Consider the following 26,571-nt stretch of genomic DNA (forward strand, 5'->3'; position numbering starts at 1 on the left):
CATACAAACTCTATATTTAGGTTGAGAAAAAATACCACTAAAATAGCCAAAAATATTTGCAGTTACTAATACATTTATTTAAAAAAATTTTGGTGTTACAGAGACATAAACATTTGAGGTACTGTTTATTAATATTTGTCTTCTGAGCGAAGCCTGTTTCTTCACTGAATTCTCTGTACATTTTTTTACTCTCGATCATTGATACTTCTCAGGACTTTCAGATGTGTTTATAATAAATATATTATAGTAAATATTGTGGACTAAAAATTTTTAATGTAAGTTGCCATTTATCAAACAATTCGTCCGAGGTACACAGATTTGGGATACTTGTCCTTAAGAGTTGGCCACTGAACAACGAAGTAGTCCGAGAGATGAAAGAGAATCTTCCCAGACAGGGATAAAGTTTCTACTCGGCAGATGCTTTCAACGTAGACAATGATCACCTTCTTTATTCCTAGTATTCCAAGGAGAAGGGCAGATACACAGATAGGAATACATGTTCCTGGTCCATTACACAACACCTTAAAAAAAAAGTTCAGAGTCAAATTAATAATATAAAAACTAACCTAAGTGAGATATTTTGCACTAAAAACAGATCTTAGAGGGGATTATTAGTCCCCTAGTCTTTTCTCTTCAAGAACCAAGATGTAAGCCAGGTGTGGTGGTACATGCTTATAATCCCAGTACTCGGGAGGCTGAGATAATGAGGATTGCAGGTTTGGGGTCAGCCTCAGCTACTTAGGCCCTCTGCAACTTAGTGAGACTCTGTTTAAAAAAAAAAAGAATAAAAAATGGGGTTGGGGTATAGCTCAGAGGTAGAATGCCCATGCATTTGGTCCCCAGTACTGTGGGCTACGTCCTCTTGGCTTTCCTGCTCACCAGCTCTGTGACAGGGCAATAACTTAACCTCCAACTTCCAGCACAGCGCCTGGGCTAACTGGGGAGCCATGCTCTCACTGGGGAGCCATGCTCTGCTCTTCCTTGCTTTGTGAATCATGAACAGCACACAGTTATATAGACAACAGATACAATCAACTAGGAGCCATTCACTTTTCTTTCCTGCACCAGCCCTATTTTTTATTCTTTAAGCCCTATTTTTTTTATTCTTTAAGTCTTATTTAAAATTTTTTTTCTTTTTTTGCGGGTCTGGGGATGGAACCCAGGGGCATTCGACCTCCAAGCTACACCCCCTGCCCTATTTTTAAAAAATCTTTTATTCTTTATTTTGAAACCAGGTCTCACTGAGTTGTGGAGGGCCTCACTAAGTAGCTGACGCTGTCCGTGAACCGCGATCCTCCGGTCTCAGCCTCCCGAATGCTGGGATTACAAGCGTGTGCCACCATGCTCGGCCTATTTTTAATTTTTTATTCTTTAGTCTCGCTAAGTTGCAGAGGGCCTCACTAAGTAGCTGAGGCTGGCTGCGAACCTGCGATCCCCCTGTCTCAGTCTCCCAGGTACTGGATTTACAAGTGTGTGCCACCATGCCCGGCTTATTTCTTATTTTTTGAATCAGGATTTCACTCAGTTGCTGAGGGTGGCCTTGAACCTATGTTTCTTCTTTCTCGGCCTCCCAAGTACTGGGATGACAGGTATATGCCAACCACACCTGGCTAACAATTTGTTCTTGATGGAGGGAAGTATGCTTTTAAATGACTATTATGTAGAGTATTTCTGTGGGCTGTGAAATCATTTTGGGGGTTCAATCCAACAAATATGATATTCTAGAGAAGGCTACCACATAAATGAGATTTTTTCCCTCAAAAATTTATCTGTTTGTAATACAGAAGAATTTTAAAGCTCAGGAATTTTGCTAATTTTTTATTTTTTTTTGCAGATGAAAAAACTGAGACATAGAGACATTGGGCAAGATGCTTGATCATTTATTTACGAGGTAGAGAAGTTTTATTGCTTTCAGTCATTTTTTTCCTATGTTGTTCTATCTAGGAAATGGGTAGTCTGAACCAAATGACTTTCAGTGTCAGTTCTAGGATTCTATCACTAAGTTTTGTCTTATGTCTAAATTGCAAACTTGCTCTGAATCCTTTCTGGGCTTAGCATCCTAAAAATCCCAGTAATGCAAGGCACAGTTGCCGTTTCAGATGGGGTGGGGTTTTTCTTTAGGTGTGGGGGCCTGTCCTGTGTGCCACAGGCGGTTTAGCAGCATTCCTGGCCTCTGTCCACAAGATTCCAGTCGCCAAGACAAGAAGGACAAGCCATCAAGAATGACTCCACGCGCTGCCAAATGTTTCCAGCTGACAACCACTGCCTTAGTAATGCACTTCCTAATCCTTGGATTATTTGTGTCGCTTTTCTTAATCTTCTTCTAAATAGCACAGAACAAAATAGTGAGTGCAGTTAAAAAACATCGTCATGACTGCTTGTTGGATCTCAAAAGTCACAAAAGTAGCTTCACATTTGTTGCCTTTATTTATTTATTTATTTATTTATTTATTTATCGCACTGCTGGGAATGGAACCCGGGGGCTTATTACCTCCAAGCTGCACCCTCAGCCCTATTTTTTATTCTTTATTTTTGAAATAGGGTCTCAATGAGTTGCAAAGGGCCTAAGTAGCTGAGGCTGTCTGTGAATCGCAATTGTCCTGTTTCAGCCTCTTAAATGCTGGGATTACAAGCCTGCGCCACCACATATTAATTAATTAATTAATTTGCAGTACTGGGGGTGAAACCCAGGGGCATTCTACATCCAAGCTACACCCCCAGCCCTATTTTTTTATTTTTTACTTTGAAACAGGGTCTCACGGAATTGCAAAGGGCCTCACTAGCTGAGGCTGTCTGCAAACAGTGATCCTCTGGTCTCAGCCTCCCGAATGCTGGGATTGCAGGTGTGCACCACCACGCCCGGCCATCTGTTGCCTTTAAAACATGTGCGCATCCAGTATGCGTTCACTTCAACACTTGGTTGACCCGCTGTGTACAAGCTATGTGTACACTGATACGAGAGGACTGCGCGTGACTGGGGATTGGTGTGAGACACAGGAACAACCCACCATGGACCAGAAGTAGAACTGTTAAGGTAAGAGTGGAAATTAAAAGTATTTTGTTTATTTATCTCCGTTGTATATCTCCATGTTTTGAAGCACCTACTATAAAAGTCCCGGGTACAATAAAACCACAGGATTATAAATCAGAAATTGAAAAAAAGGAGAGAGAGGGATGGAGATGTAGTTCAGTAGTAGAGCACTTGTCTGGTATGCACTGCATGACCTTAGGCACACCCCCAAAAAAGGGCAAATTAATCTCAAGAAAAAACACTTTTAATTAAACATAGGTTTTAACTTTGCATTGCAGCAGCCTAGGCAAAACATACATACACACACACACACACACACACACACACACATATATATATAATGCAGTTTTCATTATTCAAAAAATCATACCAGAAAGACTTATCCCAAGCATTGAACAACAAAAAATTTACTGAGAAGACAGTCTAGGTAAAGATGATGTTAAACAATATAATGGCTGGAGCTGTCTTTTTTTTTTTTTTTTTTTTGCGGATCTGGGGATGGAACCCAGGGGCATTTGACCTCCGAGCTACACCCCTTGCCCTACTTTTTATTCTTTATTTTGAAACCGGGTCTCACTGAGTTGCAGAGGGCCTCACTAAGTAGCTGAGGCTATCCGCGAACCGTGATCCTCCAGGTCTCAGCCTCCCGAATGCTGGGTTACAAGCGGGCAGCTTGGAGCTGTCTTTTTAATTTCATATGAAACATAGACATAGTCTTCATATTTCCATTTCCAAAAATACTATATATATATATATATATATATATATATATATATATATATATATAGTTTTTTTTTTTTTGGTGTGTGTGGTACGGGAGATGGAACTCAGGGGCATTTTGTCTCTGAGTTACACCCCCAGCCCTATTTTATTTTGAAAAGGATCTCACTAAGTTAAGGAGTGCCTCCCTATATTGCTGAGGCTGGCCATGAATAGGCAATCCTTCTTTCCCAGCCCCCCAAGTACTATGAGTACAGGCGTGTGCCACCATGGATCACAAAATACAAGTTCTTAAAGATGGCCATTTCTTTGACCATCTTTCTTCCTTACTGGTCTGTAAGCTCTTTATGGGCAGGGTCCATTTCTAGGACATTCTACAGTCTGCACCTGGAACTAACAGACAAAAAGGAAAAGAGATGGAAAGGAAAGAGCAAGGAGGGAAAAGGCCGTGTGGATCTTTCTTTGCCCGTCCTAGGTGGAGTCAAGCGGGAGCCTTTGACAGACGTGACCGTTTGCAGCTCTGCCACACACACTTATCATAAAGGTGGCTGGCTGCCATAATGTCTATAACTCGCAGCCTCCATTTATTGGCTTTTCAGCATCTCACATCTGCTCACCTTTTTTCTCAGGAAACCCACTATAACCCTCATCCTCATTTAAGTGTTTAGAAAGAGCTGACTCCACATCTGGCTACAGGGAAAGGACATATGATTCGTGTCTGGCCAATCGGAGCATCAAAATCCTCTGGTGAAAGTCACTGGTTCAGGGAAGAGGATGTAATCCAGTTAGAAACCACAAGACTTGGTGGACCATTTGTTGGGGCTGCTGAGAGAGCAGCGCCTTTTCTACTGTTCTGGAACCCTGGAGGATGTGGACCTGGCACCAGTAACATCTTGCTTGCCGCCATGTAGAGAGCTTGGGAATGAAGCCATCACAAAGCTGAGCAGAGCTGAGAGATGAAGACAGGCCAGGTCCCGCAGGCAACATTTACGATCCATGAATCCAGCTGTGCCTGAAGGAAACCAGATCTCTCTCTAGACTTGCCAGGTATGTGAGCAAATACATTCCATTTTTCCTTAAGCCAGTTTGAATCAGGATTTCTGTCACTGGCAATAAAAAGCACACTAATTGACACAGTTCTTTATTTTGTCTAACTCTGACTAGCCTCTGACCATCCATGGCGCCAACGAGTAAGTGCTCAATATGTACCTGCTGGTGGAATTATCGAATCAATAAATAAATTTCTCTGAGAGCAGAAAGTCCAAGAGATGAAATGATGATAATGTAAGTTATGGGTTCAGAAAATAGAAAGAGTCCAGGGCTACTATAAATATGAAGTCATGAAGGTAGATGAGACAGATCAATGATCAAGAATGGTTTAACAGGATTGTCATTCTGTGGACTTGGGTCACCATAGGTCAGATCCTGATGTCTGACACATGGCATCTGCATCTATAGAAAGACATATTGAACTCGAGTAGTCAGAACTCAACTCCTAACTCAGCAGAACTTTCCCCTCCCTCATATTTGGGGCAAGATCTTGGGGTCTTGGATTGGTGGTAGGTCAGAGATCATGTGGTTGAGGATGACCCAAAGAGCATGTGAAGGTGGGGGTGAAAGCTATATAAAGAGCCCAGCTAGGACTTCAATCTTAAGAGACTGGACAGAAAAGAAGAGTCCAACTTTGAGGCACTGGTCTGAAAATCAGACTTTTTTTTTAGTGGTATGGGGATTGAATCTAGGGACATTCTATCTCTGAGCTACACCCTCAGTTATTTTTATTTATTCATTTATTTTTTGTGGTACTGGGGATTGAACCCAGGGGCATTCTACCTCCAAGCTACACTCCCAGGCCTATTTTATTATTTATTTTCAAACAGGGTCTCACTAAGTTGCAGAGGGCCTCACAAGTTGCTGAGGCTGGCACTGAACCTGCAATCCTCCTGTTTCAGCCCCCCAAGTGCTGGAATTACAGGCATGAGCCACTACACCAGGCTGAAGACCAGAATTTCCAATAGCTTCTTTCTGGTAGATGAAACGGCTGGAGAGAGGTCATGAACTATGGGAACATAGTTCAGGGAAGATTTTACTGAGCTCTAGAGCCATGTATGAAGCCTGAGAAATAGAACTGTCAAAATTGAGCCAGTTCAGGCAGGTAGCCTATATGGAGAAATTAGAGGACAGCACGAAGTCACTTGCCTATCCCCAAAAGTGTGTCAAGGAATGTAAAATAATTACTGATGTTTTTGCAGCAAGGAAAGCTACAAAAATAGAGACAGAGAAGTGATCTTTAAATTTGGCCAAGAGAAGAGTAATGGAAACTTCAGAGATGACTATTATTTAGTGAGTCACTGGGCTAAAATACTGGGCAGGGCAAGAGAGAGAAGAGAGAGCATGCTGGTAGAGGGCAGCTCTACCACAGGTAGTGGCTGGCTGAGCTAAGCAGTTCATAGAACACACCTAAGGTTTATAAAATAAAATATAAAGGCCTAGAATATAAAGCTAAGGTTTATAGAATGGGATAAGTGATGTACATGTGAACATAAATATCAGTGGGACCAAAGTGATGGCTGAGGGAAGAAATGATTATATGGAAAAGGGTGAGTTTTTTTTTTTTAACACTGGGAGGAAAGGGTGAAAGGGTGAACATTCAGAGTATTTGGTTCATGAGGTTGGTTTGGGAAAAATAGTTCTTTCTGATAACATGATAAAGGATAAAATAGTTACTCAGAAGTTTGCCATCAACAGACTTTATTTTAAACATAGGTAAGTTTTCAGCCTAATGTAGAAACTAAAGAGAAGCTCAAAGAAGAAAGTAATCTTTTTGACACATTGGGGATTGAACCCAGGGGTCTCCCAGTGAGATACAGCCTCAGCCCTTTATATATAACTATATATATTTTATTTTATATTAAGAAAAGGGGGGTCTGGTCTCCAATTTGTGATCTTCCTGTCTCAGTCTCCCAAACTGCTGGGATTACAGGTGTGTGCCACCTCACCTGGCAAGAAAGAAATCTTTTAACCTAACTGATCTGATATATTTGGTAAATTCTCTCTAAATTTATATCTTTGCACATACATTTATATTCTAGTAAAAAATACATTTATATATGAACATATATGTAAGTATTAGAGCTTATACATATATTATAAAGTTATTTTCAGTTTATTTTTGTAAAATAATTTTAGAAATCCTTAATGACTATGTATATTTAATCCTATAATGTCATAATTCATTTAATAATTCCCTGTTAATAGAAATGGTTATTGTTAGAAATTTAGGCTGACTCCTTTTTATTACACTGTTCTAAATCATGTTGTTAAGAACATCTTTATATATAAATCTGTGTCTTCTAAAGTATTAATTTTATATTGTAGCTCATTCCAGCATTTTTAACTGAGTAATAGGTTAGCAGAAATAACTTCAAGGATTTAAGGAAGTTGTAGAAAGTGTAATAAAAGGACTGTTATGGATCAGGGACGGGCCATGTGGTCTTTTAAAATTTTTGTTTTTTTCCCCTGCCTAGAATGTGAATGATTCCCTACCATATGAGTTCTGGTAGCAGGCAGACCCTGTCTCTCATGACAGATGTGAGGTAACTCTTTTCTAGACCCCTTCTGTAGCTAGAAGCAGCTGGCAGGTGGGCCAGTGACTTGTCCAGATGTCTCTGCCTAGACCTGACCAGGAGCTAGTGGTGCAGAGAAGCAGGACTGGGTGAGAGTTCTGGTGGCACAGATGCCGCTGGCAGCGCCCAGTGTCCAGCACCAATGGTGCCAGCCTTTGTAGTCACTGCCCTGTAGAGGTGGCACAAGTGTCCTCTGAAACCAGTTCTGTGGCCATGGAATTCTGGCCACAGTTCTAGCTGTTCAGCTTCCACTTTATCCCTCTGTGTTTTCTATTTTCTTAGCATTTCTGGTAATTGTGAGAGTTCTCAATGGCCTTTCACTAAACTCTTTTTGTTTCAAGTGTCAAGAATGGATGATGGTTTGCTACCAAGACCTGAAACTAGAATAAAAGGAACAAAGCTTTTGAGAGCAGCAAAAGCAGTCAGAGAAGGAATGGATTCCATCAGGGCCTTCAAGATTTCCTCAGGCAGGACTAAATGCACAGGGAGCACGGAAAGCAGATGGGGCGAGACACGGATGAGGATAACGTGGCAAAAAGAGACCAGGTGAATGCACCAGAATTTGGAAAAAAAAAATAAGCAAAAGGCTTCACCTAAGAGAGAAGGGCAAGAGCAATGTGATGTAAGCCTTGGACAGATGAGAGTAATCAAGAAAGTTAAGAAGCTGGGTGTGGTGGCACATGCTTACAACCCCAGCATTTGGTAGGCTGAAACAGGAGGACTGAGGTTTGAGACCAGACTCAGCTACTTAGTGAGGTCCTTTGTAACTCAGTGGGACTCTCTTTCAAAATAAAGAATAAAAAATAGGGCTGGGTGTGTGGCTGGGAGGTAGAATGCCCCTGGGTTCCATCCCCAGTACAAAAAAAAAAAAAAAGAAGAAAATGCAGTTAGAAGGCAGGTGGTCTCTACTAGGTAGAGGAGGACTGGAAGGCTGGGATAAAACCTGAGGGAGGACAGTGCCAAATGTCAGCGCTCAGTGGAGGTGGAAAGCAAGAAGGAAAAGAATGTGGAGCAGATGGGGTGATGCATGCTCCTGGCACACGCTATGGTACATTGTATTTCTTTATTTTCTGTATATTTAATCAACTGAGTAGTAACAGCCAAATAGAAACACCTAAATATCAAGACAATATGAAATAACCAAATAAATCCTAAATTTGAATCACCAACTCTTAGTGAGCCTCCAGATCTCTTAGGAATCTACTGCTAACAGGATTTTTAAAGCTATCATCATCATGTGCACAGCATTTTGAGGTTCACTTTTCTGCTTACATAACTATTTCCATTCCATGTTTCTGCAGAGGCATTAGTTGCTCCACTGCTATATACCACAGTCCATCTAGCTCCCTTATTTAAAATCAGAATATTGCCGGGCGTGGTGGCGCACACTTGTAATCCCTGCGCTTGGGAGGCGGAGATAGGAGGATCGCGCAGGTTCGAAGCCAGCCGTGCTAGCTTAAGAGACCCTGTTCCCAAAAAACATATATAAAAAATAGGTCTGGGAGTGTAGCCCGGAGGTAGAAGGGCTTCCAGAAACCCCAGTACCACCAATAAATAAATAAATAAATAAAAATAAAATCAGAATATTTATTGATTTCTATATATTGTCTTTAAAAATTGTATGAAGCTGACTATATGAACAGGAGCCAGTGATTTTAAGCTAAAATTAAGCTAATGGTGAAAACATCACCTCTTAGCCACTTTTCTATTTCTCTTTACCCAGGTGTAGCTTTTATCTTCTTTTAAACCGTATCAAAAAGGTAAGTTATCAATTATTTTTATCTAGTCTAGTGCACAAATGTTTTAAGCATACTGAATTCATTGTTGGCTCCTCAAACATCAGCTACTTGCATTTTGCTTGATGACAACTCAAAACCAAACAACCAGAACCTGTTTACAATGTAACCAAATAAATAACTGGGAAGAATGTTATACTTGATCCTGTGGGATTTTGCTCAGTTAACAAATTCCCTAAACTGATACCCTATCTTTGATGATTTCCATTCAGTCAAGAGTATCCCTAATCATTGTATATTCATATATCCAGCAAGTGATAGCCATGAAAAAGGAAGGATTCCTGTTATTTGTGGCAACATGTATGGAATTGGAGGATACTATGTTAAGTTAAATGCTCCAGGGACAGAAAGACAAATCCTGTAGATTCCCACTCATATATGAAAGCTGAAAAAATTGATCACATAGAAGTAGAGAATAGGTCGGGCGTGGTGGCGCACGCTTGTAATCCCAGCATTCGGGAGGCTGAGACCTGAGGATCGCGGTTCGCGTACAGCCTCAGCTACTTAGTGAGGCCCTCTGCAACTCAGTGAGACCCGGTTTCAAAATAAAGAATAAGAAATAGGGCAGGGGGTGTAGCTCAGAGGTCAAATGCCCCTGGGTTCCATCCCCAGACCCGCAAAAAAAAAAAAAAAAAAAAAAAAGAAGTAGAGAATAGAATAGAGTCACTGAGGTCAGGAGGAGGAGGTTGGCAGGGGGGACAGGGAGAGGGTGGGTAATGAGTACCAAATACATTAGAGCAGTGAGGACAGACATGCTGATGTTATAGGACACAAAAGGGCAATTATGGTTTACAATACTAATTATACATTTTAAAATAACAAGAAGAATTTGAAGGTTCTCAACACTTACAAATGAGATTTGAAAAGACAGAAATGCTAATTACCCTGACCTGATTATTTTACACTGTATAACGTATCAAATTACAATCCATAAATAAATAAAAATATTATATGCCAATCAAAAAATTAAAGAAACAAAAACAAGAAGCTGAATAACACAGTGCTTATGTGTCAGGCTTTGCAAACTTGCTGACCTTGCTTAACAGCAGTGTGACCTCGGAGAATTTACTTATTCATTCCAAGTCTTGATTTTTCCAATCATAGGTTTATTCATTTAAAAATATTTTATTGGGCAATGATCATATGCCACATGCTGTTCTGGGCATTAGGGATATGTGTATTAGTGAGCAGAAGTCCTTGTCCTCACAAATTTTGCATTCCAGTGGGTAAACAAACATAAAAGATATACATATGAACATATACTATGAAGCAGGATAAAGGAACAAGGTGATATGGAGGGCAAAGATGACCATTCTAAGATGACTTATGAGGAAATACCTGATGAAGTAACACAGATACAGATTAGAGCAAGAGTCAGGACAGAGAATGATATAGATTTAGTGGACTGACTGAGTTACTGAGGGTCAATAATAGGGTTTGGGAGGCTGTGGAGGAGTAGATGCTTGAGACAGTTTATAGTCAAACAGAGCTGTTATCCACAAGTGAAACTGTATGTTAGGGGTTTGAGATTCTTGTAGTGAGTAATATAAGCCGAGATGTAGGGAAAAATGGGATTGGTCCTACTGATTCTTAGGGGGAGGTAGAAAATCAGTTTTAAGGTATTCTCTTTTTGGGAGTCTGAAATGGTAAGGTTGAGCATGTCGGGGACAGGGAATGGCAGTCCAACTAGAAGCAAATATAACATGGGAAAACGGTATCTTCACAAGAGTGATGCAGTAGAGATTAAATAAAATATGCAAAGAATTTAACACAGTGCCCAGCCCATGACAAACTGTCAGTAAATAGCAGCTATTGTTATATTTTACTCCAAAGTAAAACAGCATGCGAGTGGCATTTTTCAAACTTTAAGAGTGCTGTGTGAGCCTGGTGTGATAGTGCATACCTGTGATCGTGCTGAGCCGGGAGGATCAAAGATTTGAGGACAGCCTCAGTTAAAACTTAGTGAGACTTTCAACAACTTAGTGTGACCTTGTTCCAAAAACAAAAAAGAAAAAGGGCTAGGGGTATAAATCAGAGGTAGAATGCTCCTGTGCCCAATTCTCAGAACAGAAAGAAGAAAAAGGAGAAGAAAAGAAAAATGTACCGTGTGGAACAAAGGACAAGTCTTGTTAAATTACCTGGGTTGTATCAATCGTATCCAAAGCCTGTCACCCTGTCATAGGCGTAGCATTAATCTGCCAGAATTTAGCCTACTTCTTCAAACATATACGGTAAGAGTAATCCTACCATTTTGGTCTCTTTATCTTCCAGTTATATTTTTTGCACTGTTTGATCTACTCCAAGTGATACTTGTATGAAAAATGACAGAAGACAACTGATTTCCAACAAGGACACTTTCTGGACTTCCAAGCTGGTGAATGACCAGTAGTTATTCTGTTCTGATCTGCAGTGCCCGTGGAGTATATTTCTCGGCCTATAACCAGTTGTCTCTGGCTAAGAACATGGTGAGCAAGCCCGATGACATGATGAGCAAGCCCTGATCTCATGTATTTCAAAAGAAGAAACTGGCTATTTTGCCCTTACATGGAAAACCAGTGCCCACACTAGTTGGCAATTCATTCCCTTGCCCTGATGTTCTACTATAAAAAATAAGTACACAAATAAAATAAAAACGTAAAAAAACCCTTTTTGTCAGAATGGTCAGGCATGCCTGCTTAGCATCAACACTGAAGATTACTGTCAGGCTAACGATTGCTTTCCCAACTTTCTGGCTACTTCCATTCCAAGTTTAGGAAACTGAATCATTTAGTTTTCTTGTTCTCTGGACCAATGGTCAAGGTGACGATTTCTTGCCTTCATGGTCTTTTTGTTTGTTTTCATTGTATTTTCAACCCACCAAGGTCTTTGAACCTATAAACCAGTATTTTTTTCTTTTTGTTTTCTCAGGGCTTTCAGAAGCCAGCTAAAGTGAAATATAGTCTCAGGAATTAATTTTGTTCTGTCCCTTCCCTTCAGCTTGAAGAGGAAGGGAAAGAGACATTTACTGGGCACCTTCTACTTGCTGGGCAAAGAGACTAAAGTGTAGCTTTCTGTACAACTATCATAATAGGTTCCCCTTTATCTGTGATGATGTGTTCCAGGACCTCCAGTGGATGCTTGAAACCACAGACAGTATGGAGCTCTATATATACTATGTTTTTACTGTACATACATATCTATTGACAAAGTTTAATTTGTGAATCAGGAACAGAAAGAGATTACCAACAATAACTATAATAATAAAGCAGAGTAATCGTAGCAGTAATCTGTACATCTTAGCAATGTTAGAATGCATTTTTCCCCTTTCCTTATGGAGCTGAGAACTTTGACTTTTTACGTAAAGGAAACACTTTATGGCTTCTGTTTGGCAAATCCAAAGTGTCAGCATCACCTCTCTTGGGCTGTGGGCCTTATTAAAAAAAAAAAAAAAAGGTTACTTGAATACAAGTACTGTGATACTTGAGAGTCAGCCTAGTAACAAAGAAGGTCATTAAGTGGCAATGGGCAGAAAATGTATATAGCATGGATATGCTGGACAAAAGGATGATTTGTGTTCTGGGCAAGACCGAAAGGGATATCCTAAGATAGGGCTACTAAGAACAATGTACAGCTTGAAACTTATGAGTTGCAACTTAGTGAGACTCTCAGCAACATAGTCCAAAAAATAAAAAATAAAAACAAACCAAAAATAAGTAAATAAATAAAAAAGGTATACAGCTTAGAGGTCGAATGACCTTGGATTCAAAGAATCCCAACAAACACATACCTCTCCAAAAAACAAAACAAGCTTCACAATTTTCCAGTTGATACTTTCAGATTATAGGTTAACTAAAACTATAGAAAGTAACACCTCTGATAGGGGGACACTACTGTCTATTCACTTAGACCCTATAATATCCTTGTGAGGTAGGTGCTGCTAAACTCATTTTGTAGATTAAGGGACTAAATCACAGAGCAATGAAGTGACCCACACAAGATCACAGGACGAGTTGGTGAGCTAGCAGAGACTCAAGTCTGTGCTTTGGAGACTAAGCCAGTGTCCTCTTCACAGCACAGGCCCACTTTGGGCCTGCCAATTAGTTACAGCATTAGTTGGAAGTAGAATTAGGAGAAGGGGGTTCCAGGGCAGATTATGGACAATTTAGTTGAAGGTTACATGGCAATTGTTTAAGTTTCATAGCTTTAACAGAGAACTCAGTGGTAGACTGTCACATGTTGTTGTACTCAGATGGCTTAGGAAAGCTTTTCCAAAGAGAAAATAGTGAAACGGTTAACATTTTCAAAAGGAAAGGGAGTATCATTTCTAAACAGGAAGAACTGGCCTGAATTCAAAGTAATTCTATAACCGACCTCTGTCAAGGCACTTTCCTAAGTAGGTAAGTGATATTTTCCTCATGACCCTCCCTTAGGTTTTGTATATGTACGTATGTATTATATTTCTATCTTGCTGAATTGAAAACTGGTCTGCAATTTTCCTTAGACATTTTATGTGTAGACTATTTTTGACTTTAAAAAGCTTAAGAATTTTAGTAGCAGATTATTTGATTTCTTAATTCTGAATCAAAGTATAAGATATAAGAACATTTATGAGAGTCTGGTTGCCAGGGAGAAAGAAGAAGAGGAAATGAGGGAGAGGGAAAGAAACAAAGAAACACCAGGAGAGAGGGAGAAATAGAGACAAAAATAAAGAGACAGACACAGGCACATACTTGAAGACAGTGTAACAGAGGTGAGAAGACAGAATTTAACAAATCGAGATGCATTAAATAGCTGTATTCTTGGTGTGGCTAAAGAACACAATACTTTGGAACCAAGTTGAGATTCCACATCTTGAATAAGCTGCGAAGGTCATCCAAAGAACAGGAGCTTTCGTCTGTGCACTCAGGCTTTCCAGATTTGTTTTCCTTTAGTTGTTCACCACATACTTTCCCAAATCCTAGCAATGGTGCACTGACATCACCAGTAACCCACAGAGGCAGAATAGTAATGCTTGTTAAATCCTCCTGCAATAGCAACAGCTGACGGCATTCACAGAACATGGACGGGATATAGGGAAGGCTCCCAAGGGTGGAGGACAGGATAGTAGGGAGGTGGCAGGTGCCCCATCACAACCCATCCCTGCTAAATGAGCATGTGGGGAATGGTTTGCTGCTCAAGCTGAGCATTACATACAACCTGGGGCCCTGGGGGTGATACCTGGGTCAGGAGGGCCTCACTGGTGGGGCTCAGTCTGTCAGTGTGGCAGATGGAAGGCTGTGCCAGATTAGTTTTAAGGACAGGTACAGCAGGTACTAATCCAGCACATAATTTGGGAAACATCTTTTCTGACCAAAGGCCTCATTTTTTTTTTAAAGGAAGATATTCTTAGCCACTGTGACAAGAATATTAAACCTCCAGGTTTTCTAATTCAATTACTGAACCTCCTGTTTCTTGCAACAATAGTTTCTGCCAAACTGCAAATAAGATGAAGTACTTGAGGTACAGTGAGCCTGGGGGAAAGACGGTGGCGAGGGCACAGACACTGGTGCCCCGCTGGCTGGGGCGAACTCCTGGCTCTATCACTTCTCCCGTGTGACCAGTGGCTAGCTATTTCAACTCTCTGTGCACCCATCTTCTGGAAACGATTCAATGGTGCCAGCCCCAAGGGGTCATAGTGAGCATTATGTGGAGTGAAGTCTGCAAGGCACCTAGGTCACAGCCAGCCCCAGATGAGTAAGTTCTGCTCCCACTCTTAGTTTCTCTGCCTTGGGATGCCTCACATCAAATACCAGAAGAGGTCTGAGAGCTGAATGGGGGCACACAGAATTTATGGCATATATATGGCAGATGTTCTTAGGATGACAGTGGCTCTTTTGACTGAGTTTATTTTTCCCTCTTTCCCCAAATCGTGCTGAGGGGGACTGCTGGGCCACAGTCCAGGCATCTTGTGTTGGGGCAGCAGGTTCTCAAGTTCTCTTTTAAGAGCCTTTTGAGGGAAAAAGAGGTGGGGATATGTGGTTCAGCAAACAGAGCAAATAAGGTGCATTATGCTATTTACTGGTAGGACTTCTCAGGATAGAATTTAAGATAATACTGTTAGAGAATTTAGAAGTCCATTCTGGGGTGTAAAATAGAATTATGCTAACCAGGATTAAATCGCATTTCCTGAGTATCACAGTGTTTCCAGGGAGAGTGGGTGTCATGCAGCCCTCGATGGCACTCCTCACTGCTGCTTGTGACTCCGGCCTCCGCTGGCTCCTAATCCCCTTCAGCCTTCTCTGCCAGATCACCATGGCACGAGTCTTTGAAACAGAGAGCTAGATCTGAGGGCAAAACCAGGCTCCTTCTGGCTGGGGAAATGCTGGTGCTATGAAAACACGAAGAGAACAGAAGCAAGAGCCCCATGCACATGACAGACACTGACGTTGAGCGTAAAGCTAATTATTAGCAAGTGTGTTCAATCCACACTATAGTTCTAATAACTACCACCTGCCCATCATTCTGGGTTGTCTCATCTCTATGTCGTCATTATGAAGTTTACTCATGAATTCAGTGATTGCGCCCTGAGCAGAAGGGTGGCACGGGATAACGATTAGACTATGCGTGCAGTAGCCTCAGGCTCTCTGGCCAGCTAGCCACCCAACTTTGGGTGAGTCAATTTTCTTTCTTATGTCCCAGTTTTCTTATTTGTAAAATGGGGCTACAAATGACAGGTAACTAACTCATAGTTGCTGGGAGAACTAAGTAAGTTACTATGTATAAGGTATTATAGTGGTACCTAGCTTTTATTTTCTCCCTCGGAACTAGGGCCTGGAAAGACCAGGAAGCCATCAGGAAGCTTACAATCTAGAAATGAGATACTGCAGTTAGCTCCTTTCACATGCTTTGCACAAAACAGGCGGCCAGCAGAAGTGTCAAGGGAAGCCTGCAGGAACTGCCCCTTCACTCCTTCATGTAGACGATGTCAACATGTGTTGGCCAGTTTATCACAATACATCAGAGCACACATGGCTTTATATGATGCTTTGAAATCTAAAAGTTCTTGTAGCATCCTATAAAAACTGACTGTAAGAGAGCTCATTCCAGGAATCAAATTCCCCCATCCCAGGTAATCTAAGGCAAAAGGAAGAATGCAATTTAAAAACTCAAAGACAATACGCTGTCCGCAAGATAAACAACCTCCAGGTCAATTCAATTAAGTATGCACTTTTGTTAAGTTTTTTTAAAAAGTAAAATAGGCTAGCCGGGCGTGGTGGCGCACGCTTGTAATCCCCGCGCTTGGGAGGCTGAGACAGGAGGATCGCGCAGGTTTGAAGCCAGCCGTGCTGGCTTAAGAGACCCTGTTTCCAAATAAAAATATAAAAATAGGTCTGGGAGTGTAGCCCGGAGGTAGAAGGGCTTCCAGGAACCCCAGTACCACCAAAAAAAAAAAATAGGCTTCACGTGCTCTATTTGAGTAGTTAGACATACTTATGCATAAGACAGGAGAGTATACAATATGCTGGTATTCTTGAAAACATGTGACCCTTAATATCCCCAACACACTGACTTCCTTTTGCACCCTTCTTCATTCCTCCTCCTCCCCCCTCTCTGTGTGTGTGTCTCTCTAGCCAGTGAAAGGCAAATCTCTGTGTGACACCCTACCCAGGAGCTCTATCCTGCCAGGGGATTTCCTCCCTAGCTCCCTGGGGGCTGGCCCGGTGCTCCTACTGGTCAAGTCCCTCTCTTGACTGCAATTGTCTTTCCCAGCCTGGAGTTCCTATGGTAGCCTTCTAATCCTGCTGAGGGAGGCCACTGGCAGCACGGTCATTTGAAATTTTATCCTTATAACTTTAGGAAACAGGCTTTTAATTTGATTTAGTTATTTCCTTTTCTCATCCAAACCCTACCAATTTTACCCTGAAGGCCTCCCCAGAACTGGTGCTGTTCCTTGTCTCTACTGCCCCTACCCGGTGTGAGCCGTCTCTCCTCTTACCTGGGTCTATCAAACCTCCTACCTATTTTCTCAGCCTCATCCTCTCCTCTCTTTCACCTTCTATGGTGCTGCTACATGATGTTTTCCCAAAATACATCGTTCTTCTTCAGTGGCTTCTTTCTGTCTCCAACATTAGGTTCAAATATCCTGGATTAAAATTTCCTTCCTAAGACTCACTATCTATACTGTTGGTCTTTGTTGTTGTGGTCAGGCTCACCTGAATGATTTCCATGTGATAGAAGGGCTGTCATAAGTATTGTTCCAGTTAATATCACAACAATAAATGTGAGGAAGCAAACACCATATTCTCATGTAATAATATCTGTTTGTAGCCATGTATTATGCTTTGGTGACCATTCAGGTACAACCAGTTTTGTCATTCTAAAGCAGACTTCTCCAAATACTTTCTTTGTCCAAATTAATGAGTTTTGGAACACATAAGCCAGGATTAGCAAAGATTTGGCCAGTGTGAATTAATTCAACTCATGCTTACTGGAAATCAAAAGCTTTGGGCCTGGTATTCCCACGTTAAAAACAAAACGGGGATGAAGAGGAGAAAATAAATGGCCAAACTGGGGGTTTAGAAAGAGGAGAAGAGTGGGCCACAAATCATGCCAAAAGAACGGTCAATCGTTGCTTAGGTTGGTCCTGATCAAAGGATGGCAGGTAACACATACTCATCTTTGCAAATGATGTCTCATTTCCTTGTAGTCTCTGTAGCCACAATAGGAGGTAGCTATGTTTATCCATATTTTAAAGGTACAGGAGTAGACTAGCAATATTTATTTTGCGTTGTGGTAAGTCTTAACACTTGGAGTTCCTGTTTCCCTGGAGGAAAGAGAATGTCTAGGTTTTAGGAGGGAAGTGTAATTTCTTTTTCTCAGACCTCTTACTCTGTCTTTCCCTAGGGGAAGGCTGGGTTGGCTTTATCAGTGAGATTAGAAGAACAGATTGAGGACCCTCAGCATAGCCAGCCCTAACTGCAGCACTGATCAGAGAAGAGGTTGGGCGTACAGTCTAATTTAGGAGAGAAGTATTAGTGATAGCTGCACATATATGTCACTCCAATTTGGCTTTAATCAGTTGATAAAGCTAATAATCTGATTTCTAAGTCTTACTTCTGAATTGGCTATGAATATAAGAGGGGAAGGCAGAGGGTTAAAAAGCCAAATATAAGGCACAAATATAGGCATTCAAGAAACATTTGTTAAATGAATAATTTAATTTGTCCAAGGCCACATATAAGTTCCCACTCTAATAAGTAACAGAGTAGGGACTTATATCCATATGTGACAGAAAAGCCCATGGTTTTCTAAAATTCTATTTCAGTACTTCCTGTATGATGTTTTATTTCTATTCTTCAACCCACACTTCAATATGGCTGCCAGGCAATTGGAAATGCTGGTTGACATGGGCATTAACTGCCCTAAAAACAGGTATAAGCCTACCAACTTTGCGGATAATCTGTCTACAACAGTGATGAGTTCAGCATGTCTGCATGCTACCAGCTATATCACTGGCCAGTACCACACCCTCGAGGTACCTGAGGAGGGGCCTGGAAGATGCGGGGAGGTAATGGAAGTGGCCCCAGCAGCAGCAAGCAACAGATGGGGGAGGAAAAAGGCAGCGGCCACGCACGAAGGGGCCAGAGACCGAGCACCAAGGAAAGGAGGCTGGAGGCCACACAGGACTTCCAGGGGAGGTGGGGAGCAATCACAAAGCCCAGGAAAGGCAGATTAAAAATAAAAAAAACAACAACCCAGGAGTAAATCACTTGCTATGGAAAGAGTTGGAAACAGATTTTCTATTTCATGTTGAAATGATAAAAAGTCATTTGATGATGAGAGCTGGCCTGTGTTCCGGAAGCCTTCAGAAACTCAGGAAAACACAAATACAAGCAAGAACAACAACCACAAACCATGGAGGTGGAAAACAGTTTGGGGAGCCAGATAGGAATCTTCCTGCAGGCAAAAGTGAAATGAAGGTAACGGTGGTATCCATCGCTCACCCCTCCCCTCCCCCAGTTACACAAGGGGCAAGCTGTTTGGCTGGGGACCACGTATGAGCTCAGCGGAACCCTGTTCTAAGTGAGCTAATATACTTGCTTTTTAAGAGTATCTGGAAGAACTCAGGATTTTGTGTTCAAAACACCATATAAAAATGGGGTCGCCTTTGCCTTCCAAGCAGTTTTTTTGCCTTTTTGGGCTTGGTCTCTTTTTCCCCTCACCAGAGTGGCACACAAAGAATTCTCTGACACACTGCCCCCACTGCAGATGAAAGAAAGAGCTTAAGTGTGAGTGAAAGCAACAATGTTTAGAGTGACATTTACTAGCTGAAAACAGTGAAATCAGAGCGTTCCAGTTCGTGGAGATTAAATGTCAGGCTTTAAGCATTTAGCAGAGTATTAACTATGGAAGTTTTAAAAATTTAGGATTCAATTTTAAATTGCAAACAGCACTTCAGACACATAAAAGAAAAAAGTTACAGTGAGGAAACAATTGAGGAGCTGCCTAAGAACCTATATTTTCTATACAAAGTGAGCTACAGAACAGTTGGTAAGATCAGCTCAGCAATGGTAGTGGTGATTGCTGTTCACTGTTCTAGATAGAGAAGGGAAGGGAACATTCCCTGCACGTCCCACTTTGGAAGAGACAAGCCAAAATCTAAAACACAGACATCTCCAGGCATATAATTTTCCACAATGGGCATGGACTTTAAAGGTCTAAAGTTTTTTTTCCCTTTTTTTTTTACATTATGGTTTTAGAAGGAATGCCTTTTAAGGCATCAAAAAAGTTAGAGGGGGGAAAAGATCACTTTTTTTTTTCTTTTAAGGATATTTTCCACAGATAAATTTACTCATGACAAAATTGGCTATAACTCCAAATATAACCTTTATTTCTGTAACTAAATGGTAATATCTTGGCATTTGACAATATCCTTCTTTCATCCTCAGTTCAGCTAGTAAGGATCTTCTGTTACGCTTACTGTGTTGGGTAGACACAAAGCTAATGACACTGGTTTACATTTCGAACTTTGCTTTCAATATCTTAAAAGCATTATATTTAATCCTCAATATCTTTATGAGGTGGTTACTCTTATCCTCACTATTTTATAGATAAGAAAATTGGGGCTTCAAGAGATTAAGGATTTGCTCAAGACCACAGGACTACAAAATTATATGGTGTTTAAACTCCAGTCATTGAATTCAAAGCCAGTAGTTCACTTATACTCAAGAAACTCTTCAGTCCAACAATGACCACAGGCATATGAAGAAATAAAGTTCAAGTAAAGAAATGCTGTGGCAGGGTCTGAACAAGAGAGATGCAGTGAGCAATCCAGGCTTGAGGAGACCTCACAGAGGAAGATATTTAAGCCAGGTCTTCACAAGGAAAAGTTTATTCAGGTGAAAAAGGCAACGGTTACTCAAGGCCTAAAGGGCTGTATGTACCGGAGCTTGGAGGGCTTACCATGTCCATGGAATGTTCAGAGTTGTGTGTGTGCTTTAAGGAGGGAGCCTGGATGCAGGGAGACAAGGCTGTTTAAAGTTGTAAAGGGAGGCTAGAGCAGGGAAGCTAGGGTCAGGGAAGGTTTCTAAGCCAGAGTAAAATGGTCCCATGACCTATTGGACATAGGTAGTAGGGGAGATAAATTCACAGTTGCTAGCTTTTTATATTACTGCATACTTTAAGACTCGAGAAGCAAGGAGATAAGTAGATTATCAGTAGGAATAGGAGGCAAAAAGATGTATACCTTAGTTCAACTTTAGAAAAACTGATAGAATAATGTATTTTATTTTGTTTGGAACTTTACCAAGAGCTATTCAAGATTGAAGACCATTACATCAAGGATAGTAAAATTGGTCATAGTTCTTCAGTTATCAGTACAATGCTTTGGATTAGTCTGAATTGTAGCTATGCTACTCATGGTAGGTACAAAATTGAAGCCGGTACCTGGGAAGCTGAGACAGGAGGATCGTGGTTTGTGGACAGCCTCAGCTACTTAGTGAGGCCCTCTGCAACTTAGTGAGACCCTTTTTCAAAATAAAAAATTAAAAATAGGGTTGGGGGTAGAGCTCAGAGGTAGAATGCCCCTGGGTTCCACTTCCAACTACCTCAAAAACAAAAACAAAAACAAAACTGACCTATTGATCATGCTACTGGGTTCCACTTCCAACTACCTCAAAACCAAAACCAAAACCAAAATTGACCTATTGATCATGCTACTTGTTGTGGTCTACAACTGAGTATTTATATATTGCCAAACATGTAATTTGATCATAAATTGCTTCCCTTTTATTTTTCCTCTTTATTACAATTACAGCATTATATTTTTGGACTTAATGTGAATGCAAGTCACATTAAACATAAAGTTTATTTTAGGGTAGAAGGTTTTTTTTTCCATAAAAAGAATACATTAGACTTGAAAGGTTTGGGAATCACTAGTGAGAGACAGACATGTTAATGAACTGAATACAAGGCAACCTAATGAAAGCACCTGAGAGGCAGAAAGTACAAAGGGCAGCTTACTAACCTTAACAAGGTTAACAAGGAAGAAAGGTACCAGACATGGGAAATTTTGGAAAGGTCGATGGAGGAAGGACAATATTAGCAGGTGCTAACTGAAATCCTCTGTTAGAGGACTTTAGTATCTGCCTCCAATGATGCCTACTTATTTTGACATAGCTTCTATTAGTATCATGTTCTTATTTATTTACTTATCTATTAATTATTAATACCACTTATCAGTGGTATTGGGGATTAAACCCAGAGGCATTCTAGATCTGAGCTACACCTCCAGCCCCATTATATTTTTATTTTGAAACAAGGTCTCACTAGGATGATGAGAGTCTCAATACTTGCTGAGGCTGCCCTTGAACCTGTGGTCCTCTAGTCTCAGCCTCCCAAGTACTGAAATTATAAGCGTGCGCTCCCATCCCCAGCTTATCATGTTCTTTTAGATGCTTCTGGGCCTTGATCTGGAAGGCTTCAATGGGCAGAGCATGATGAAACTAACCTCTGGGGTGTTTATTCCAGAATCTGAAAACTGTGGCTTTGTTATTTTTTTGTTAATATTCTCTTTTTTAGGATAAATCTCTCTACTTCCTCCAAATGTTTCTCATTTAACATGGTTTCATATTCCCTCACCATCTGGGTCATTTTCCTCTGAACATGCTCCAATTTGTCAATGGCCCTTTAAAAGTGTGGCATCCAGAACCAAATGTGGTTTCCAGAGCTGAAATATACAACTGTATTTCCTAATATTCCCCAAAGAGAAAAGCTTATTCCTTCACACAGACAGTGAGATCAGAATAGGAGAGGGGGGAGGGAGGATCTAATTTAATAATCATTGTCTCTCCAGTACTGAAAATTTTCACTTTTTTGTTTAAGTAAGTTGTATTTTTATTTTTAATATTTGCAGTTAGATTTCTGACCTCAAAGAGGCTTTCTTTCTCATTTTGAGAACAAAAATGTGGGTCTGGTTAACAAATACTAACAATTATTTTTACTTGCTGATTGTAGTTGTTTACCAGCATCTTATAGTCATTTCCTTTCTAAAGATACTTTTCTCTTAACAGACTGCCCTGTGCATATTCCAAGTCAATCTAAGCAAGACTAGCAGAGACACTATCCTTCCAGGGGTTCAGTCTATAAAATAGAATTAGTACTTCTGCCTTAGTCTGAATCTGGTATGTGTATGGAAAGCCCTTGCATTCCTGCATGTCCAGTGAACCTCGGCTATAGCCCTAAAATGCATAATTTCACCAAAGCTTGTGATTTTTTCATCCCATTCTGACCTGAGACTACAATCCTGCAGTAACTTGACTAGCTCTTGCCAACACGTTATCCACAGGGGCTAAAGCAGTAGCAGTCCATTTCCTCATCCCCTTAAACCACAGGCCTAATGACCCTTGAAATTATCATAGACCTCTGCATGAGGACATCACTCTGGCACAAATACTAGCTTGCTATCTACCCTGAATGCAATGATTTCAATAAGTAATGGATAAGTAACTTTATATCATATCTGCTAGTTGTCCAAGTTTCAACATGCGTTTCTAGCTGAGAAGACCAGCTGCAAGTTAAACATGAGAGTGGACACCTTTGTTTTGTTTTGTAAGCTTATGTAAGTATTCAACATACATTCACTAAATGAATTAATAAAATGACCTGGTGTGGCAGACATATATCTTTGTTTTTCCCAGTATTCCCTTGAGAATTGTCTTTTCTACAATCCACTTAATCTACTGGGCCCACCAGTTATGAGGCCTCACAAGCTAGCAATGGTGTCATGAATCAGGAGTTTTATGAGAATACAAATTCTTAAACCCTAGCTTCCCAACAGTAAGTAAGTATCTGCATTCCTTCCTATATCTAGAGAATTGGAAACATAAGGTCAGGAGCTTTGATAGTGAGGGTGGTAAATTCTGCAGGCAGATCATTCAGAATAAACTTTATGTGAACCTCTGTCACAAAACCAAGGCCAAGGGGATAAAATGAACCTCTAGGGAGAATAGGCCATGTTTCTATTATTGACTTTCATAACTAATCAAACACTAGCATTAGAAATTTTCTTTCTTTTTTTTTTTTAGTCGGGCATGGTGGCACACGCTTGTAAACCCTGTGCTTGGGAGGCGGAGACAGGAGGATTCCGCAGGTTCGAAGCCAGCCATGCTGGCTTAAGAGACCCTGTTTCAAAAAAAAAAAAAAAAAAAAAAAGGTCTGGGAGTGTAGTGTAGCCCGGATATAGAAGGGCTTCCAGGAACCCCAGTACCACCAAAAAAAAAAAAAAAAAAAAAAAAAAAGAGAAGAAAAGAAATTTTCTTTTTCAAATACATTTGAGATGAAACTAACAAATTTCTAGTGGATTAAATACAATTTTTGCAAGGTCAGCTTTAGATGATAATGCTATTTCAGGATTTTCAGAAAAGAATTAGTTTGTGTAAAATGAAAAAAAAACACTTATATATTGGGTTAAAATTATCCAATGAATAACGGACAGGTTGTATAAAGCTTTTTAAAAGTTGCACTAGGGGCGGGGCACGCCTAATGGGGCCTGGGTCGCGGGACTCTGGGCCCCCGGCCGAACTGCGCGTAGCACGCCAGACCCCTGGAGAAACCGGACCCAGTAAGACGCTGGGTTCTGGGCGGGGGTCGCGGGCTGGGCACGCCAGATGGGGCCCGGGTCGCGGGACTCTGGGCCCCAGGCAGAACTGCGAGTAGCACGCCAGATCCCTGGAGAAACCAGGCCCAGTAAGACGCTGGGTTCTGGGCAGGGGTTGCGCGCGGCGCACAAAAGCCGGGGCCTGGGTCGCGGGACCCTGGGCCCCGGGCCGAACTGCGCGTAGCACGCCAGACCCCTGGAGAAACCAGGCCCAGTAAGACGCTGGGTTCTGGGCGGGGGTCGCGGGCGGGGCACGCCTAATGGGGCCCGGGTCGCGGGACTCTGGGCCCCGGCCGAACTGCGCGTAGCACGCCAGACCCCTGGAGAAACCCGACCCAGTAAGACGCTGGGTTCTGGGCGGGGGTCGCGGGCTGGGCACGCCAGATGGGGCCCTGGTCGCGGGACTCTGGGCCCCAGGCCGAACTGCGAGTAGCACGCCAGACCCCTGGAGAAACAAGGCCCAGTAAGACGCTGGGTTCTGGGCGGGGGTCGAGCACAGGGCACGCCAGCTGGGGCACGGATCGCGGGACTCTGGGTCCAGGCCGAACTGCGAGTAGCACGCCAGACCCCTGGAGAAACCGGGCCCAGAACAGAAAAAGATAAAGAAAAATATCGGAGAGGTGGTAAGAAAGCCGTTATGGATGCCAGGACACTGGAGATGCAGACAAAACTTATCTAAATGCACTGGAACTTATAGAAAAATTCGCCGTGAAAGAGGACTGCTATTTCTCTATATTGTTAAGAATCTCAGACATCACATATAAGGAGAGAGTTTAGCGGAGACCAAGGAGAAATGCGGTGTTGAAAGAGTTCTTCGCGATGGTGGTGGAGACTTGTATTCAGGAGAAGCAGAAACCGGATCTTACCAACTTTATTTTTTTGGAGAAATTACACCAAATGTCGAATGCTACCATCACGCATGCTTAGGAACACTGGACAACATTCAGAGTGGAAAAAGAGCCTGGGAAGGATTTGAAACGGTGGAGGCAGTGGCAATGCCAGTGGCCAATATTCGGGGGAGGCAGAGATCTGATACATTACAACTGGAACCTTTGAAATACTAACCACAGAGACAGTGATCGGAACCTGCTGAGGGGTTAGGCGGGCGCCGGGGCCAGTGGCCGACATCGGAGCTTGCTGTGAGGCAAGGCCACTACTGAGGCCTCCGTGGCCGGGATTGGAACCTGCAGAGGGGTTAGACCGATGCTGGGGCCAGCGAGGCCGGCATTGGAGCCTGCCATGATGCAAGGCTTGTGCTAGGGCCTCCGAGGTCGGGTCCGGAGCTTGCTGAGGGGTTAGGCTGGTGCTGGGGTCAGCGAGGCCGGCATCGGAGCCTGCCATGAGGCAAGGCCAGTGTTGGGGCCCCCGAGGATGGGACCGGAGCCTGCTGAGGGGTTAGGCCGGTGCTGGGGCCAGCGAGGCTGGCATCAGAGCCTGCCATGAGGCAAGGCCGGTACTTGGGCCTCCGAGGCCAGGATAAGAGCCTGCCGAGGGGTTAGGCCGGTGCTGGGGCCTCCGAGGCCAGGATAAGAGCCTGCTGAGGGGTTAGGCCGTTGCTGGGGCCAGCGAGGCCGGCATCGGAGCCTGCCTTGAGGCATGACCAGTGCTGGGGCCTCCGAGGCCGGGATCGGAGCCTGCCGAGGGGTTAGGCCGCTGCTGGGGCCAGCGAGGCCGGCATCGGAGCCTGCCTTGAGGCAAGGCCGGTACTGGGGCCTCTGAGGCCGGGATCGGAGCCTGCCGAGGGGTTAGGCCGCTGCTGGGGCCAGTGAGGCCGGCATCGGAGCCTGCCGTGAGGCAAGGCCGGTACTGGGGCCTCCGAGGCCAGGATAAGAGCCTGCTGAGGGGTTAGGCCGGTGCTGGGGCCAGCGAGGCCGGCATCGGAGCCTGCCTTGAGGCAAGGCCGGTACTGGGCCCTCGAGGCCAGGATAAGAGCCTGCCGAGGGGTTAGGCCGGTGCTGGGGCCAGCGAGGCCGGCATCGGAGCCTGCCGTGAGGCAAGGCCGGTACTGGGGCCTCCAAGGCCAGGATAAGAGCTTGCCGAGGGGTTAGGCCGGTGCTGGGGCCAACGAGGCCGGCAGCGGAGCCTGCCGTGAGGCATGACCAGTGCTGGGGCCTCCGAGGCCGGGATCGGAGCCTGCCGAGGGGTTAGGCCGCTGCTGGGGCCAGCGAGGCCAGCATCGGAGCCTGCCGTGAGGCAAGACCGGTACTGGGGCCTCCGAGGCCAGGACAAGAGCCTGCCGAGGGGTTAGGCCGGTCCTGGGGCCAGCGAGGCCGGCATCAGAGC

At 42.8% G+C, this 26,571-nt stretch overlaps 1 protein-coding gene across 1 annotated transcript in view; it reads right to left on the reverse strand.

Annotated features, from left to right (window-relative positions):
• Positions 1-290: 290 nt before the first annotated feature.
• ALG14 (ALG14 UDP-N-acetylglucosaminyltransferase subunit) overlaps positions 291-26,571 on the reverse strand; it is a gene marked incomplete at both ends in the record, with an annotated part of 86,167 nt that continues 59,886 nt past the window's right edge. Inside the window, one exon of the mRNA XM_080690490.1 lies at positions 291-521. Within this exon, the coding sequence (XP_080546616.1) occupies positions 291-521 (231 nt within the window). The remainder of the gene's footprint in view (positions 522-26,571) is intronic.

The sequence above is a fragment of the Muscardinus avellanarius genome, assembly GCF_963383645.1.
Source record: "Muscardinus avellanarius genome assembly, chromosome: 3".
Lineage (NCBI taxonomy): Eukaryota > Metazoa > Chordata > Mammalia > Rodentia > Gliridae > Muscardinus > Muscardinus avellanarius.